The sequence below is a fragment of the Bombus vosnesenskii genome, unplaced genomic scaffold, assembly GCF_011952255.1.
Source record: "Bombus vosnesenskii isolate JDL3184/JDL3185 unplaced genomic scaffold, Bvos_JDL3184-5_v1.1 scf7180000013270, whole genome shotgun sequence".
In the NCBI taxonomy this organism is placed as follows: Eukaryota; Metazoa; Arthropoda; class Insecta; order Hymenoptera; family Apidae; genus Bombus; species Bombus vosnesenskii.
In genome coordinates this window covers 222,452-234,423 of record NW_022882928.1, presented here as the reverse complement: position 1 = coordinate 234,423, position 11,972 = coordinate 222,452, and the positions used below count along the sequence as shown (strand labels likewise).

Sequence of the window (11,972 nt, the reverse complement as noted above, 5' to 3'; positions counted from 1 at the left end):
ATCGCCCTAGATCGCGCCACTTTACGAATCTTTACTGTTTTCCCATTGCGCCATTGCTTTTCCGCTAGAAACATTCCAATTTGTATTTAAACAGTCGTATCATTAACATTGTTTTAAACTTTCGATTAAACATTATACGTATTTTTATTTAATGTTCTTTTACTGCTGTTTATCGTTAATGTAACATATCTTTTACTCAATTGCTTTCGTTTCTATGAACTTGCCTTAATAAAACCTGTTAAAGCTATAATACATCTACATTACATAGTTGGTACTTTTATATAGGGAAAATAATATAGAAGATAAAAACTGATAAAAGTTTATGAATTTGTTCTTAAAATTTTCTAATATGATGCATTGTATATTGTACAATGTTAATATATATATTAACATTGTACAATATATATATATATATATATATATATAACTTTTATAGCTTTTAGAATGCATGCTTTCATTTTCTGAAATCATTTTTCTGTATTGACATAAAATCATTTTTATACTCTTTGTAACATATTCCTTGATATATATTGTATTAGATATATGTATATATACACATGATATTACCGATCTACCGTCAGATAACGTTCCATACCTAACGATAGTTTACAAACTTTATTATTAAGAAACGCCATTACGTTATAAAAACGAAGTGCTTCCATAAACAGCGTATTTGTTATTCAGAATAACATACTTCGAAATCAATAACATAACTACAAAATTATGTTATTATACCGCATGGATTGTAGTTCGAGTTCTTGAAATCTAACCTTAAAATGTTCATAAAGCGTATTTGTTGATGTATATTTTGAAATTTGAAAAAGGTGATAAATATTATAAATATTTATAAATATTGCTTTCATATCTATTTCTTCATGTGCTCGATACCAAAGGCAAATGCTTTAAATTCCTTTACTCGATGTCCTGGATTATATTGTGGAAGGGAATTACTGCCTGATGGCAACTGGAGTGACTGTGGTGCATGCCCTCGAGGGTTCAGGGCAAACGCCACTTCGATATGTGTTTCTTGCGAAGACGAACCAATGCTCTATGATTGGTTCTATTTAGGATTTGTGGCATTATTGGTATTATTATTACATTGGGTTTGCATTGATATAATATCTATGAGACGTACTATACCAAAAAAAGTGTTTGCGTTACATTTGTCTGCTCTAGTAGAAGTTGTTTCTGCATCTGTGATTACTTTACAAGTAACCGATCCTATAGGTAGTTTTGCAATTAGATCATGTAGAATTACAAAACTCTCAGACTGGTACACATTGTTTCACAATCCTAGCCCAAATTATGAAGAAACTCTGCACTGTACACAAGAAGCTGTTTATCCGTTGTTAGTAATTACATAATTATTCTATTTAATTATTTAATTTAGCTTTTTGTCTGAAAAATTAATTAATTGTTCAATCCTTAGGTACACAATGGTGTTCATTTTTTATGCTTTAGGGACAGCTATAATGTTAATAATAAGGCCAATTATAGCCAAGAAATTTTTACCAAAGAAAGGAAAATTTACAATTTATGCTGCTCTTTATTTCTATCCAATTTTAGCTTTATTACATGCAGTTGGCGGTGGTATAATATGTAAGTCAAGCAATTTACATTACCTTCCCCATAGTTTAAGGGTAATACCTTTCCCATATTTTATTAACTCTTATTTTTACAGATTATTCATTCCCATATATAACTATAACACTGTCTATACTATTTAATGCAGCACATTTTTCATTTAAATTAAATCAGGTAATGGTCTCTGTATATTGTTCATATTTACGTATATTTAAATACTAAATGTGTTTTATAAATGTTTCATGAAACTCTACCTTTCTTTCAGTCAATGAAAGCATTGTTGTTGAGCTGTGTATCAGATATAAAAAATGTAATAATTATTGCAAGTCATTGGATGTTATATGGATATGGTTTAGTAGCTGCTGCAACTTTCCGAGATCTCGGCATTCATCCAGCATTGATTGCTTTAGTTCCTTTACCTGCATTGTTTTATATTATTACTGTAAGATTCACAGATCCGCATAAACTTCATTTAGAATAAATACAATTATAAAACCTATTATTAACATAACTATAATAAGTTGTCCCTTTATAAACAATAACTAATTGATTGTAGAATACTATGTTTTCAATGGATCACATTTAATTATATTTTTCACAAAAGCAGTACATAATTACTTATAATAAATGCCATTACATAAAGATCATAAGCAAGGGATTCTTATAGATCACTTGTAGACGTTTTTCTCTCGTATCTAATTTTGCGGAACAAATGTCAAAACAACTGTACTCTTGCCCGATATGGGAACTTTGTTAGAAGGCAGTTTTGTTCTGTAAAAAAATAAACTTCATAAAAAACGATTGTTTATCACAATATTATAAAAGAAATTGTTGATATTCTACGAAAAACACATAAAAATAAATTAAGTAATTGATGATAGTGAAATAACATTACTTTATTGTGTCGCTGTCTTGCACGTAATTAGGACTGTGTGCGACCATATTAACTTCGTCAGAAATCTGTGGTATTGTAGAAAAATCCACTACTGTAGGTTCTTCTGCTGATTGATACGCTACTAAGTATCCTGGATTGCCACTCTTTAACCTAGACATTTATTCAGTTTTAATATTCTTTTAATGAAGAACAAGAAAGAAAAATTGATTCAATTTTTGACAATGATAATTAAATTAATATTTTATATTATCAGTTATTAACTGGTGATTAGTCAAAATTGCTATTATTTACAATTAATTTTACAAAACGTAAGCCTCATGCAATATGTTAGTAAGATGACTCACCAGTTCCTGCGTTGCATAGAAGGAAGCGTGGAACAGGGCAAATTGATCTTTGGTTAGTAAATTATACAGTACAATTTGTGTCAATAGTGTGAGGTGTATGAGTTATTTAGAGTTTAAGTGTAGCATCAAAGGATAATTGAAATGATTTATAGCAATTGTGAATTAAGTTGATTGAACTTTCTTTGATATAGATTAATACTGCAATTACTGTTTTATTCTTCAAAGATTTTATACCATCCATTAATTTTCTGATACTATCCTCCTTTGTTTTAAGGTTATACTTAATGTGTAAATGGATAAACATACAATACTGAAATAAGTAAAAATACTATTACATTACCTTGTATAAACAAATACGCTTCCATTGACAGTCTTAAGCATTGTCTCTCCATGAAGAAACGTTAAGCTATGTCGCGTTTTACATAAAGTCGCAAAGGCGTCTTTTGCAGACAAAGTATCGTTCAATTTTAATACAGGTGTTCCAGGTAAAAGTAATGTCATAAGTGCTAAACTGTCTGCTATATCTGCAGGCATTCTCTCTCTCAAACTGAGGTTTCTACCGTTAATCTAGAATGTAATATGATAATATAATATATATTTTAAAATATACATCTTGTAGAGACTTACATCCCAAGCAGGCCAGGAAGTAAAATTAAGCCAGTGGGAAAAGCCACGCTGTAAAGTCGCAGCATCTATATTGCTATCTGCAGTTGTAAGAAATTGTGAATTTTGTGGAAGATCAATCAGCCTCTTATTCTCATTATAAACTTGTAGAATGTCAGTTCCAATATCATCTTGGAGGGCAAAGAACCTGGACAAACATTTTGTTATGGAACTTTGCTCGAAAGGAAGACTGAATATGCATGCTACTACTATAATTATTAAAGATAATTAACCCTTTTTTGCGTGTTTCATTATGAACTCTTTCATGCCATTTTGCCAGAACAACACCATTTTCTGGCCGATCTCTTGTATAAGCATGTACTAATGAATCATAGTTATCTGCTTCAGTAGGTATAGTGCTCCTAAATTCATCATGAAGATCTGGATCCACAGTTAAATATTGAGTATTAGCTAAACGGAATCCACTGATCCCTAATTTTAACCAATGACTCAAAATATCCTAAGCATTAAAAGTTAAGTATTATCGAATTTATTTTTTACATTTATTTTTTAATCAGCATATAAGAGAAGCAATGACAAAATAACTTACTGAAAATTCTGTAACTACTACTGGATTATTGTAATTTAATTCAGGTTGTGTTGTTTTGAAATGATGAAGGTAATATTGTTCTCTTTGTTCGTTCCATTCCCATGCTGATCCTCCATGTACACTTAGCTAAAATAATTCGTATTATAGAAATACTACAAAGATACAGGGCAATTTTAACTTGAAAATAGATATAACTAACCCAATTATTAGGTGGAGTACGTTTACCATCGGTAGTTATTTTTGCATCTGCCCAAACGTAGTAAGATGAGAATGGTTCTTCTTTCTCTATAGAGCGTTTGAACCATGGATGTTCAGTTGATGTATGACTTGGATCTAATTCTAAAATGATATATTGTTCTTGACTTTTGGCAGCTTTGACAAGAGCCTCCAAATCACTTGTAGTTCCTAATTCTGGTTTAATGTTTTTGAAGTCTTCTGTTCCCCCTATGATTTAAAATGCAATATATTAATATCTGTTGCCATACTAGAGTAAAAAACTACCTGTAAGAGCTGTTGTATATGTACCTGTTGAACTTTCTTTAACCGTGGAAGCTAGAGAAATTGCATCTATATATTGTGTTTTCAAAATATCTAACAAAGATTCTATGCCTTTCAAATCATGAGTGCTTGTTTCAACAGGATCTAATTGTACAATAGCACTCCTTTCCCACCAATTTTTGGGTTCTGGTGCTGCACATTTTGGTGCCATTATCACAATAGTTATAGCACCAGCTAACATGGCAAACCAAAGTACCCAGAAAGAAATGAATAAAAACCATCTTAATTTAATCCAGAATGGGGAATTAGCAAATTCCATGAGTTCCTCTTTTCCCATTCCAGAAAGAGTTTGTTTGACTGTCTCAATATCGATCTTGGTATCTCCATTTTCAGAAATAAATTTTACCTACTCAAAATAATCGTATGTTACATATAAAATCAACAGACATTTAATGCATGTATTTCTCTTGAATGTTAATGAATCACAATTATTTCCACAGATAATTCCATGATCTATCTTTCCTCTTCATGATGGTATGATGCAATAGTAAAAGATTCTTACTTTCGAATAACAAATGTAATACAATGTCGGAAAAATATAGAATACATAAAAACATGTGATAATAAAATTTGAAAATCATTCGAAAGCAGATCAATTGACTTTTATTATTGAGCAAAAAAAACTTTCAATCAAGATAAAAATAGTAATTAGCTATTAATTATATTTGAATAAAATAGAATAATAAAACAATAATAGTGATAAAAAGGAGATGGATATCTTTAAGTACGAATAGAGGTATCTTTTATTGATCGTATAAAAATTAGGCGTGACTTCCAAAAATGTGCTCGTTAACATACCTCGGTTGTATCTTTCATAGGAGAGATTTTACTCTCATCTTTAAGCATCTTTTCGTGGACCCCATCGTCGGTATCGTTTTCATTACTTGCTTTTCCCATGTTTTCAATTTTATCTTGTACACTTCCGTCCTCGTCCGACAACGCCTTGTATGTGGCGACAACTGCCGTTTCTTTCGCGTTCCCGTTAGCTTCGATATTATCTGAATTCAACCTCCCACTCTCCATTATTACTATCGCACAATACCAAGGACGTTAAACGATCTTATATGGCGGGGATGTGTGAAAATTTTTCTCTACTTAATGAATTTTCGATGGATTTTCGACTCCGTAAGGTTCAAGAACGGCTGGACAGACGCCTTCTACCCCATAGAGAAATCTAGTTGGTTCTTACTCTCCTTTTGTCCCTGCTAGTATTTACTTATACTACCACAAGCATAGGGTATAAAGTAAAATCAGGGACGACCTTCGTCCCTCAAAATTACCGTGACTTTACTAAGTATTTTAGAACAATATTTGAGATTTATAATATGTTTTACAAATTAAAGAATATCCAGAATTTTCTAATGTACTAAATAAATATCCCTTATTTAGATTGTAATATTTCGGTGGAGATTTATGTTTATGCATCGTACTAAAAAATGTTAGTAAATTATAAGAAAATTAAAAAGAAAAATTTGATTAGAAATTAAGACATCCCTTCAAAAAACTTATGATTAAAAAAATATTATTTTGTAGATAAAGTTACTAAAGAATTTTAATTAAAAGTTAGTTTGCATAGGGTTCTTTACTGCCACAATCCAGAACTGATTTAATTCTCCCCTTTCGATCGGACGTTTCAACGACGAATAGAATACTTGGGTTGAGAAATAGCGCGAAAGATATTTCGTTGATTATTTACACCTTTTGTATGACAAACAAATTTAATATTACAATCGAAAAATATTTAGAAAATATTTTCAGATGTAAATAATATATAAAGTTTTCTATATATTCATATATAAGAATGATAAATAGTACTGTATACATGATTTTTTTAACATTTCTCATATTTAACATTTAAAGGTTTTAGAAGTATTTTGATCTGTATCCTTCTGCTTAACAGTAGCTTTGTTAACGTAAGCAAGGAATTAAACGATTATCTTATATCTTGCTGATAGCACGAAAAATATACTATCTTTATGGACACATCGATTTTTTATTTATTGACTTATTCAGTAACATCCGATTAGAGATCCTGAACACGTTCGTATTATGTTGGTGTCTGGAAAATTTACTGAAACAACGAGGGATTAAGGCGGTTACATAATTTGAGATACCGATTCTAGGGTGAACAAAATTCATAATTTCTGTTCAAATACTTACTGTATCTGTTATATTTATAGTAGCATTGTAGCATGGTTTCCATTCAAAACAGCAGTGAAATAAAATAGATAAAATAATCATTACTATCAACAATGCCCATAAAAACCAAAACATACACAAACGAATATTCATACACATTGGATCGATTCGGTGGTATCTAAAATTATCGCTTGCTGATCCTAAAAAATAGTCTTTTTATACGCCTTTTAATAATATTTTTTGTAATTCTATAAATTTTAACTGTAATTTAACACTGATAAATATCTTTTACATATTTTTTCAAATTCGCACGAGTTATCGACCGAATCTAGATTCGATATCTTAATTTATAAACTTCCGGTCTCGAAATGCATGTTGCATATAGCATACGGATGCGCGAGCACATGCCATATGATTGGTCCAATTTAAATTTCAGATTTCGTACGAACATTGTTCGTTGTCATTTTACAATTAGTTGCGTGAATATTTTCCATTTCGTGAATAGTGATGCCAAACCTGTGTCTTGTAATCTTTCGTTAGATCCATCGATTTGTATAGCCTCGTACGTCGATGCACCGCAGGGAAGGTGAGTAGTATCTGCTGATTCCATTGTTATAAATTTCTTCTGATCCGCTTGGTACTCTTCACTATGCCAAAAACCAACTAACGGATTTTTCGCATCATTACTTTTTCCGCTGCACGTTCGTTTGCTTCCCGATATGATAGGAATATTTATGTTTACACAAGTGGGGCACGATTTAGGCTGACCGTTAACGATCGATGTTATAAAACAACGATTCTGCGACATTCTGTTCCCGATAAATATAGACACAACGAGATAACAATTGAATGGTGAAATTTCTTTTGTCGCCCCTATTATTGTTTGCCTTTCGTTCTTATCTTACGGGAGATACGTTAGACTTGATTCAACATATTTGCGTCCGTTCGAAGTCCTGTCGCCCTGATTAACAGGGAACCGGTACATATTGATAAACTGAGTCACAGATATATATATCTAAATATATCCAACTAATTATAAACGCACTGTTTGTGGTCACGAATTTAATAAACGATATATTTTCTCTGTTTACAAGGCAACGAATTGTTTGACAATTTCTTATATTTCTTATATGTATTTTGCCTTACTTCACACTCGTTTCTTCACACACATTTACGTATTGTAAACAATGATGATATTAAACTCATGCCGTTGCTATAATTATACCAGCAAGAGTACGGTTCTACTCATGATTTTAGTACAGATACAACTGGCTTCTAAATGAGACATTCACTCGGGACCATTGCTTAGCTTATTATGAGTCATTCAACACATTCGTTGCTTCATGAATGTATTTGAACAGTGGGAGTATTTGTGTTGTCATTAATATAAATTATAGCAGCACTTCATAACCATGTTAACATCTGAGGACAATGCCTCTCTTGACAAAAATAGACTTCCTATTTATAGGATATACTTATATACTAATTCATGTAAAGCAGGGTGAATTGAACATACATTTGCTGTTACTTTAGACAAAACCTCTTATTAATATAGGAACGCTTAATTACTAATTATAATCGCTTTATATAAGTTCATAACTAAAATTTTTATTCTACAAATTTGGGATTATTGAAACGTTAAAATATTCAATAACACTACTGCGATGCTTATACTTGTTATTAACCATGTTACTGAGGAGGAAATAACGGCAGAATTTTTCTTTGTTGTAGATTCAGGAGTCGAAGGAGTTGTACTAGTTCCTCCGGGTTCCTCAGCTTTCAGGACAAATGCTGCATTTGCCGTGAGTATAACATTTTGTGTCGAAATATTTGACCTAAAAAGTGGAATTAAATATTCCGAGTTATCCTCGCGCATTCAGCAGTTAATCCGTTTTGATATAAGACATACGCTTACGTAATGTTAACTGCATTACTGGATGCGATAACAATTTCTACCGGATCTTTTAAGTTTGGATACACCGACGTTAGATTAACTGTTTCTTGTCGTAGACCCAAGTTAATAACAATGATATATGTAGGATTGTTTGCTAAAGATCTAATAAAAAATAATATTAGATACTTATTGAATATGTAATGTAATGTATTAAATATAATATATATATAAAAGTAAATAAATAAATAAATAAATACATATATATATATATATATATATATATATATATATATATATATATATTTACTTATTTTTGATATTCTATAATTTTTATAATTTTGAATATTACATATATGTATGTCATTGTGTTACAAACCTTTTAAAGATAAATACGCGATCATTGTTTAAGGTTGCGAATTCATAATCTCCATGAGTGAATACTTTATCTTTTCTAAGAGTAGCAAGTGATTTATATGTCTTCAAATTGCTCTGTGAACTTTTTAGTTGTGCTTTGACGTTTCTTTCTGTATAATCTGGATGAACAGGAAGATATGTAATTTTATTAGATGAAAATCCTGCTGATGTACTAGAGTTCCATTGCATTGGTGTTCTTGCAGGATCTCTGGAATAATTTCCAAATATTTCCTTTGACCTCGAACAACCCATAGGGTCGATTGTTTCATTCCATGACATCTTCCTGTCTAACATTCCAATCTCTTCTCCATAGTAAGTATATGCTTGACCAGGTAACAGTAGACTAAGCATATGAAGTCCATCGACACGATTCAATCCAATTCTTGAGGCTGCTCTTGAAGTATCATGATTGGAAAGCTAGAATTGGAAGAACAGACGTATCTACTTAAATCTTAGGCAAACAATGGGAGATGATCGTAGCAAAATATGTGCTCTTACCACCCAATTTGTGCTTGCTTTGTTTGGAAGTTTTTTAAACCAGTCTTCCAGAACATTTTTAATATGTTCAGCAGTGCTTGTATTCTGAACAGAAGTAATAAACCGGAAATTAAAGGGTGTTATTCCATTGTGCGTAGCATTACCATAAAGCGATATCAACACTTCATCAGAGTCATAAGACTCTGCGATTAATAATCTGTGAATTAACAATTGCAATATTTTAATATAAATATTATGGAATAAGTTAAAGTCAAATTTGTGATATCTCTATACATACTTTGAAGGAGCTTTGTTCTTTTTTACCCAATTATCAATATATGAACGAAACTTGTATACAAGATTTGTGCTCTCTGGCAGACCAGATGTGTAGATTCCATTCCCTGCAACAGGCTCGTCTTTTAAATCCTTATCTTCATAAAGATACGATACTGCGCCAATTCGAAAACCATCAACTTTTCTCTTCAGCCAAAAGTTGAACACATCCTGAAATATGTAAATAAGGTTTTAAGCATACATTAACTTCTTATTGAATTACAAAATACAATATTATCATAATATTAATACTTTACCAATAATTCTTGTATCACATCTTTATTTCTCAAATTGAGGTCAGGTTGAGATTTGTGAAATTTATGGTAATACCATTGCTGCCTTGTATCGTGCCATGTCCATGCTGATCCCTCTTTGTCACTGTAGGTGCTTATCTAAATTAAATGAGAGCATTAGCAGGCATTTGTCAAAATTGTTTCAAGGATGAATAATTATTTACCCAGTTATTAGGTGGTATCTTGTTGCCATTTTGATCTTTGGAACCGTTTGCCCAAATGTAGTAATCATTGTATTGCTTATTATTTTGACTCGACAGCAGAAACCATTTATGTTGATCGCTTGAATGATTTGGTACTATGTCTAAAATGACCTTCAGGTCTGCAATAATTTATGTCACTCAAAAAATTGATACATATTCAATGAAAAAAATGTCACTAACTACTGACGCATACCACGTTTATGTGCTTGTTCTACGAACTCGTCAAAGAGCTGGAGATTACCAAACAATGGATTTATCTCGGTATAATCAGAAATATCGTATCCAGAATCTTTCAGTGGTGATGAGTAGATAGGGTTCAGCCAAATTGTGTCGATTCCAAGCTCTTGTAAATAATCCAGCCGGTTGGTTATACCTATGTAACATTTGATATTTATTTCATTAACTATGAATTAAAAATGTGAATTAAAAGTTAGAGATATGATATTAAAGTTAAATATTACTAACATATCGTGTTCAAAATTTAGACAAATATTTTCACCACGTGTTTTTTATTTACGTATATTCCGTAGAAAGATGTCGTCAAAGTCACCTCATCGTGTTTACCATAAATTCAGCGAGACCAATCAATTGAAGAATTATTTCCATCGAGCGATAAATTGATTCTGCGTTATCAATGGCACACGGGAAGTCTGAAGTAACTTCGGTTGGTACCTTGACCAACAAGCGATAAACGAGCTCAGCCGTAACACAACTCCGAACGCGAAGCTAATTCTTCACTCGTTTAGCATTTACGATACGCTGCCAGTAGCTTTAAAAAATAGATTTACGAGGCTATGAAATTTCACGACCATTGTACAGGCCTTATGTTACATTTATCTAAATTTTCATTTTTACATGCGCAACTCGTTTTGTATATCTCAAGTCAAACGATACGAACATTCGTATAGAAGCTGCCCCGTTTATAATTTAAAACGCAAAATTTTCAAACGCAATATCCCACTATGGATAACAGTTATTTTCACTACGAACTTCGATAACGATACTAAGAAAATAATTATCTTTTTTTTTTCGTTACATGCACCCACTATCGAACACGACACTTTTCGGTTTATCGAATTTACGATTTATTTCCTATTTACGATATCCACGACGACTAGAAACTACATATTTATGCACGTTCATATTTTTACCAACAAAACTAAATATTACAACAAGTATTCTACTTCCCATAATATTTTATACATACTTTCCCGCGTTCCGTGCATCTCCCATACGCATAAATACTCGGAATGTAGAAACCACAACGATCAAACACACCTGTAGATTCCAATTTCCGGTTCATAACGTACCCTTCAAGTCACCCTCGCCATCTCCATCGCTATCCTGAAATCCTCTCGGCCAGATTTGATAGACCAAAGCGGTTTCCCACCATTGTTTGTCCACCAACTGGGAACTTGTCGATCCCACGGCCAGGAGCCCGAAAACCAACAGTAGAATTCCACGGGATTGATGCATTTCGTCGGTCGATGTACAAAACTCGACTCTCGATACGCGATTTCGTCCTGTTATATATATTTTTGGCAGAAACCAGGTTATCGCTTTATCTGCCGTTATCACGATGATTCCGGTGTCCTTATCGCGCTTATTCCTTCCTCCATATATAC

At 32.0% G+C, this 11,972-nt stretch overlaps 4 protein-coding genes across 6 annotated transcripts; 1 reads left to right on the top strand and 3 right to left on the bottom strand.

The window, feature by feature from the left end:
* Nucleotides 1-515: 515 nt before the first annotated feature.
* LOC117230973 (JNK1/MAPK8-associated membrane protein) lies at nucleotides 516-2,229 on the top strand. The gene is made up of 4 exons (XM_033488962.1): nucleotides 516-1,348; nucleotides 1,430-1,599; nucleotides 1,682-1,758; nucleotides 1,850-2,229. Exons 1-4 carry the CDS (start codon nucleotides 876-878, stop codon nucleotides 2,063-2,065), a joined length of 936 nt encoding a protein of 311 aa, XP_033344853.1. The 5' UTR covers nucleotides 516-875; the 3' UTR covers nucleotides 2,066-2,229.
* Nucleotides 2,150-5,758, bottom strand: LOC117230971 (neutral and basic amino acid transport protein rBAT). 2 transcript variants are annotated; one of them, XM_033488960.1, is made up of 10 exons: nucleotides 5,393-5,758; nucleotides 4,562-4,940; nucleotides 4,236-4,480; nucleotides 4,037-4,162; nucleotides 3,720-3,946; nucleotides 3,451-3,634; nucleotides 3,164-3,390; nucleotides 2,824-2,829; nucleotides 2,480-2,629; nucleotides 2,150-2,355 (listed from the first exon to the last, which is right to left on the bottom strand). In XM_033488960.1, the coding sequence occupies exons 1-10, from the start codon at nucleotides 5,615-5,617 to the stop codon at nucleotides 2,280-2,282; spliced, it is 1,845 nt and encodes a 614-aa protein (XP_033344851.1). In that variant the 5' UTR covers nucleotides 5,618-5,758; the 3' UTR covers nucleotides 2,150-2,279. The 2 variants fall into 2 exon arrangements, with proteins under 2 accessions (XP_033344851.1, XP_033344852.1); XM_033488961.1 differs by lacking the exon at nucleotides 2,824-2,829.
* Nucleotides 5,759-6,334: 576 nt separating this feature from the next.
* On the bottom strand, nucleotides 6,335-7,668 carry LOC117230998. 2 transcript variants are annotated; one of them, XM_033489009.1, is made up of 3 exons: nucleotides 7,250-7,668; nucleotides 6,755-6,933; nucleotides 6,335-6,665 (listed from the first exon to the last, which is right to left on the bottom strand). In XM_033489009.1, the coding sequence occupies exons 1-3, from the start codon at nucleotides 7,539-7,541 to the stop codon at nucleotides 6,663-6,665; spliced, it is 474 nt and encodes a 157-aa protein (XP_033344900.1). In that variant the 5' UTR covers nucleotides 7,542-7,668; the 3' UTR covers nucleotides 6,335-6,662. The 2 variants fall into 2 exon arrangements, with proteins under 2 accessions (XP_033344900.1, XP_033344899.1); XM_033489008.1 differs by having other exon boundaries at nucleotides 6,335-6,933.
* Nucleotides 7,669-8,235: 567 nt separating this feature from the next.
* LOC117230997 (maltase A3-like) lies at nucleotides 8,236-11,971 on the bottom strand. Its single transcript, XM_033489007.1, has 9 exons — nucleotides 11,658-11,971; nucleotides 10,541-10,720; nucleotides 10,309-10,466; nucleotides 10,109-10,243; nucleotides 9,817-10,022; nucleotides 9,540-9,735; nucleotides 9,004-9,458; nucleotides 8,649-8,789; nucleotides 8,236-8,568 (listed from the first exon to the last, which is right to left on the bottom strand). The coding sequence occupies exons 1-9, from the start codon at nucleotides 11,821-11,823 to the stop codon at nucleotides 8,361-8,363; spliced, it is 1,845 nt and encodes a 614-aa protein (XP_033344898.1). The 5' UTR covers nucleotides 11,824-11,971; the 3' UTR covers nucleotides 8,236-8,360.
* Nucleotide 11,972: the final 1 nt, after the last annotated feature.

Coding starts and splice junctions, on each gene's coding strand:
- LOC117230997 (XM_033489007.1), bottom strand. CDS start 11,823: ATGCATCAATCCCGTGGAATTCTACTGTTGGTTTTCGGGCTCCTGGCC. Junction 10,244..10,308: donor AGATACCACCTAATAACTGG/GTAAATAATTAT, acceptor CATTTAATTTAG/ATAAGCACCTACAGTGACAA. Junction 8,569..8,648: donor AGTAATGCAGTTAACATTAC/GTAAGCGTATGT, acceptor TCCACTTTTTAG/GTCAAATATTTCGACACAAA.
- LOC117230971 (XM_033488960.1), bottom strand. CDS start 5,617: ATGGAGAGTGGGAGGTTGAATTCAGATAATATCGAAGCTAACGGGAAC. Junction 4,481..4,561: donor GGTTAAAGAAAGTTCAACAG/GTACATATACAA, acceptor TTTAAATCATAG/GGGGAACAGAAGACTTCAAA. Junction 3,947..4,036: donor TAGTAGTTACAGAATTTTCA/GTAAGTTATTTT, acceptor TTTAATGCTTAG/GATATTTTGAGTCATTGGTT.
- LOC117230973 (XM_033488962.1), top strand. CDS start 876: ATGTGCTCGATACCAAAGGCAAATGCTTTAAATTCCTTTACTCGATGT. Junction 1,349..1,429: donor CAAGAAGCTGTTTATCCGTT/GTTAGTAATTAC, acceptor TTCAATCCTTAG/GTACACAATGGTGTTCATTT. Junction 1,600..1,681: donor AGTTGGCGGTGGTATAATAT/GTAAGTCAAGCA, acceptor TTATTTTTACAG/ATTATTCATTCCCATATATA.
- LOC117230998 (XM_033489008.1), bottom strand. CDS start 7,541: ATGTCGCAGAATCGTTGTTTTATAACATCGATCGTTAACGGTCAGCCT. Junction 6,934..7,249: donor CGAAAGATTACAAGACACAG/GTTTGGCATCAC, acceptor ACTATTTTTTAG/GATCAGCAAGCGATAATTTT.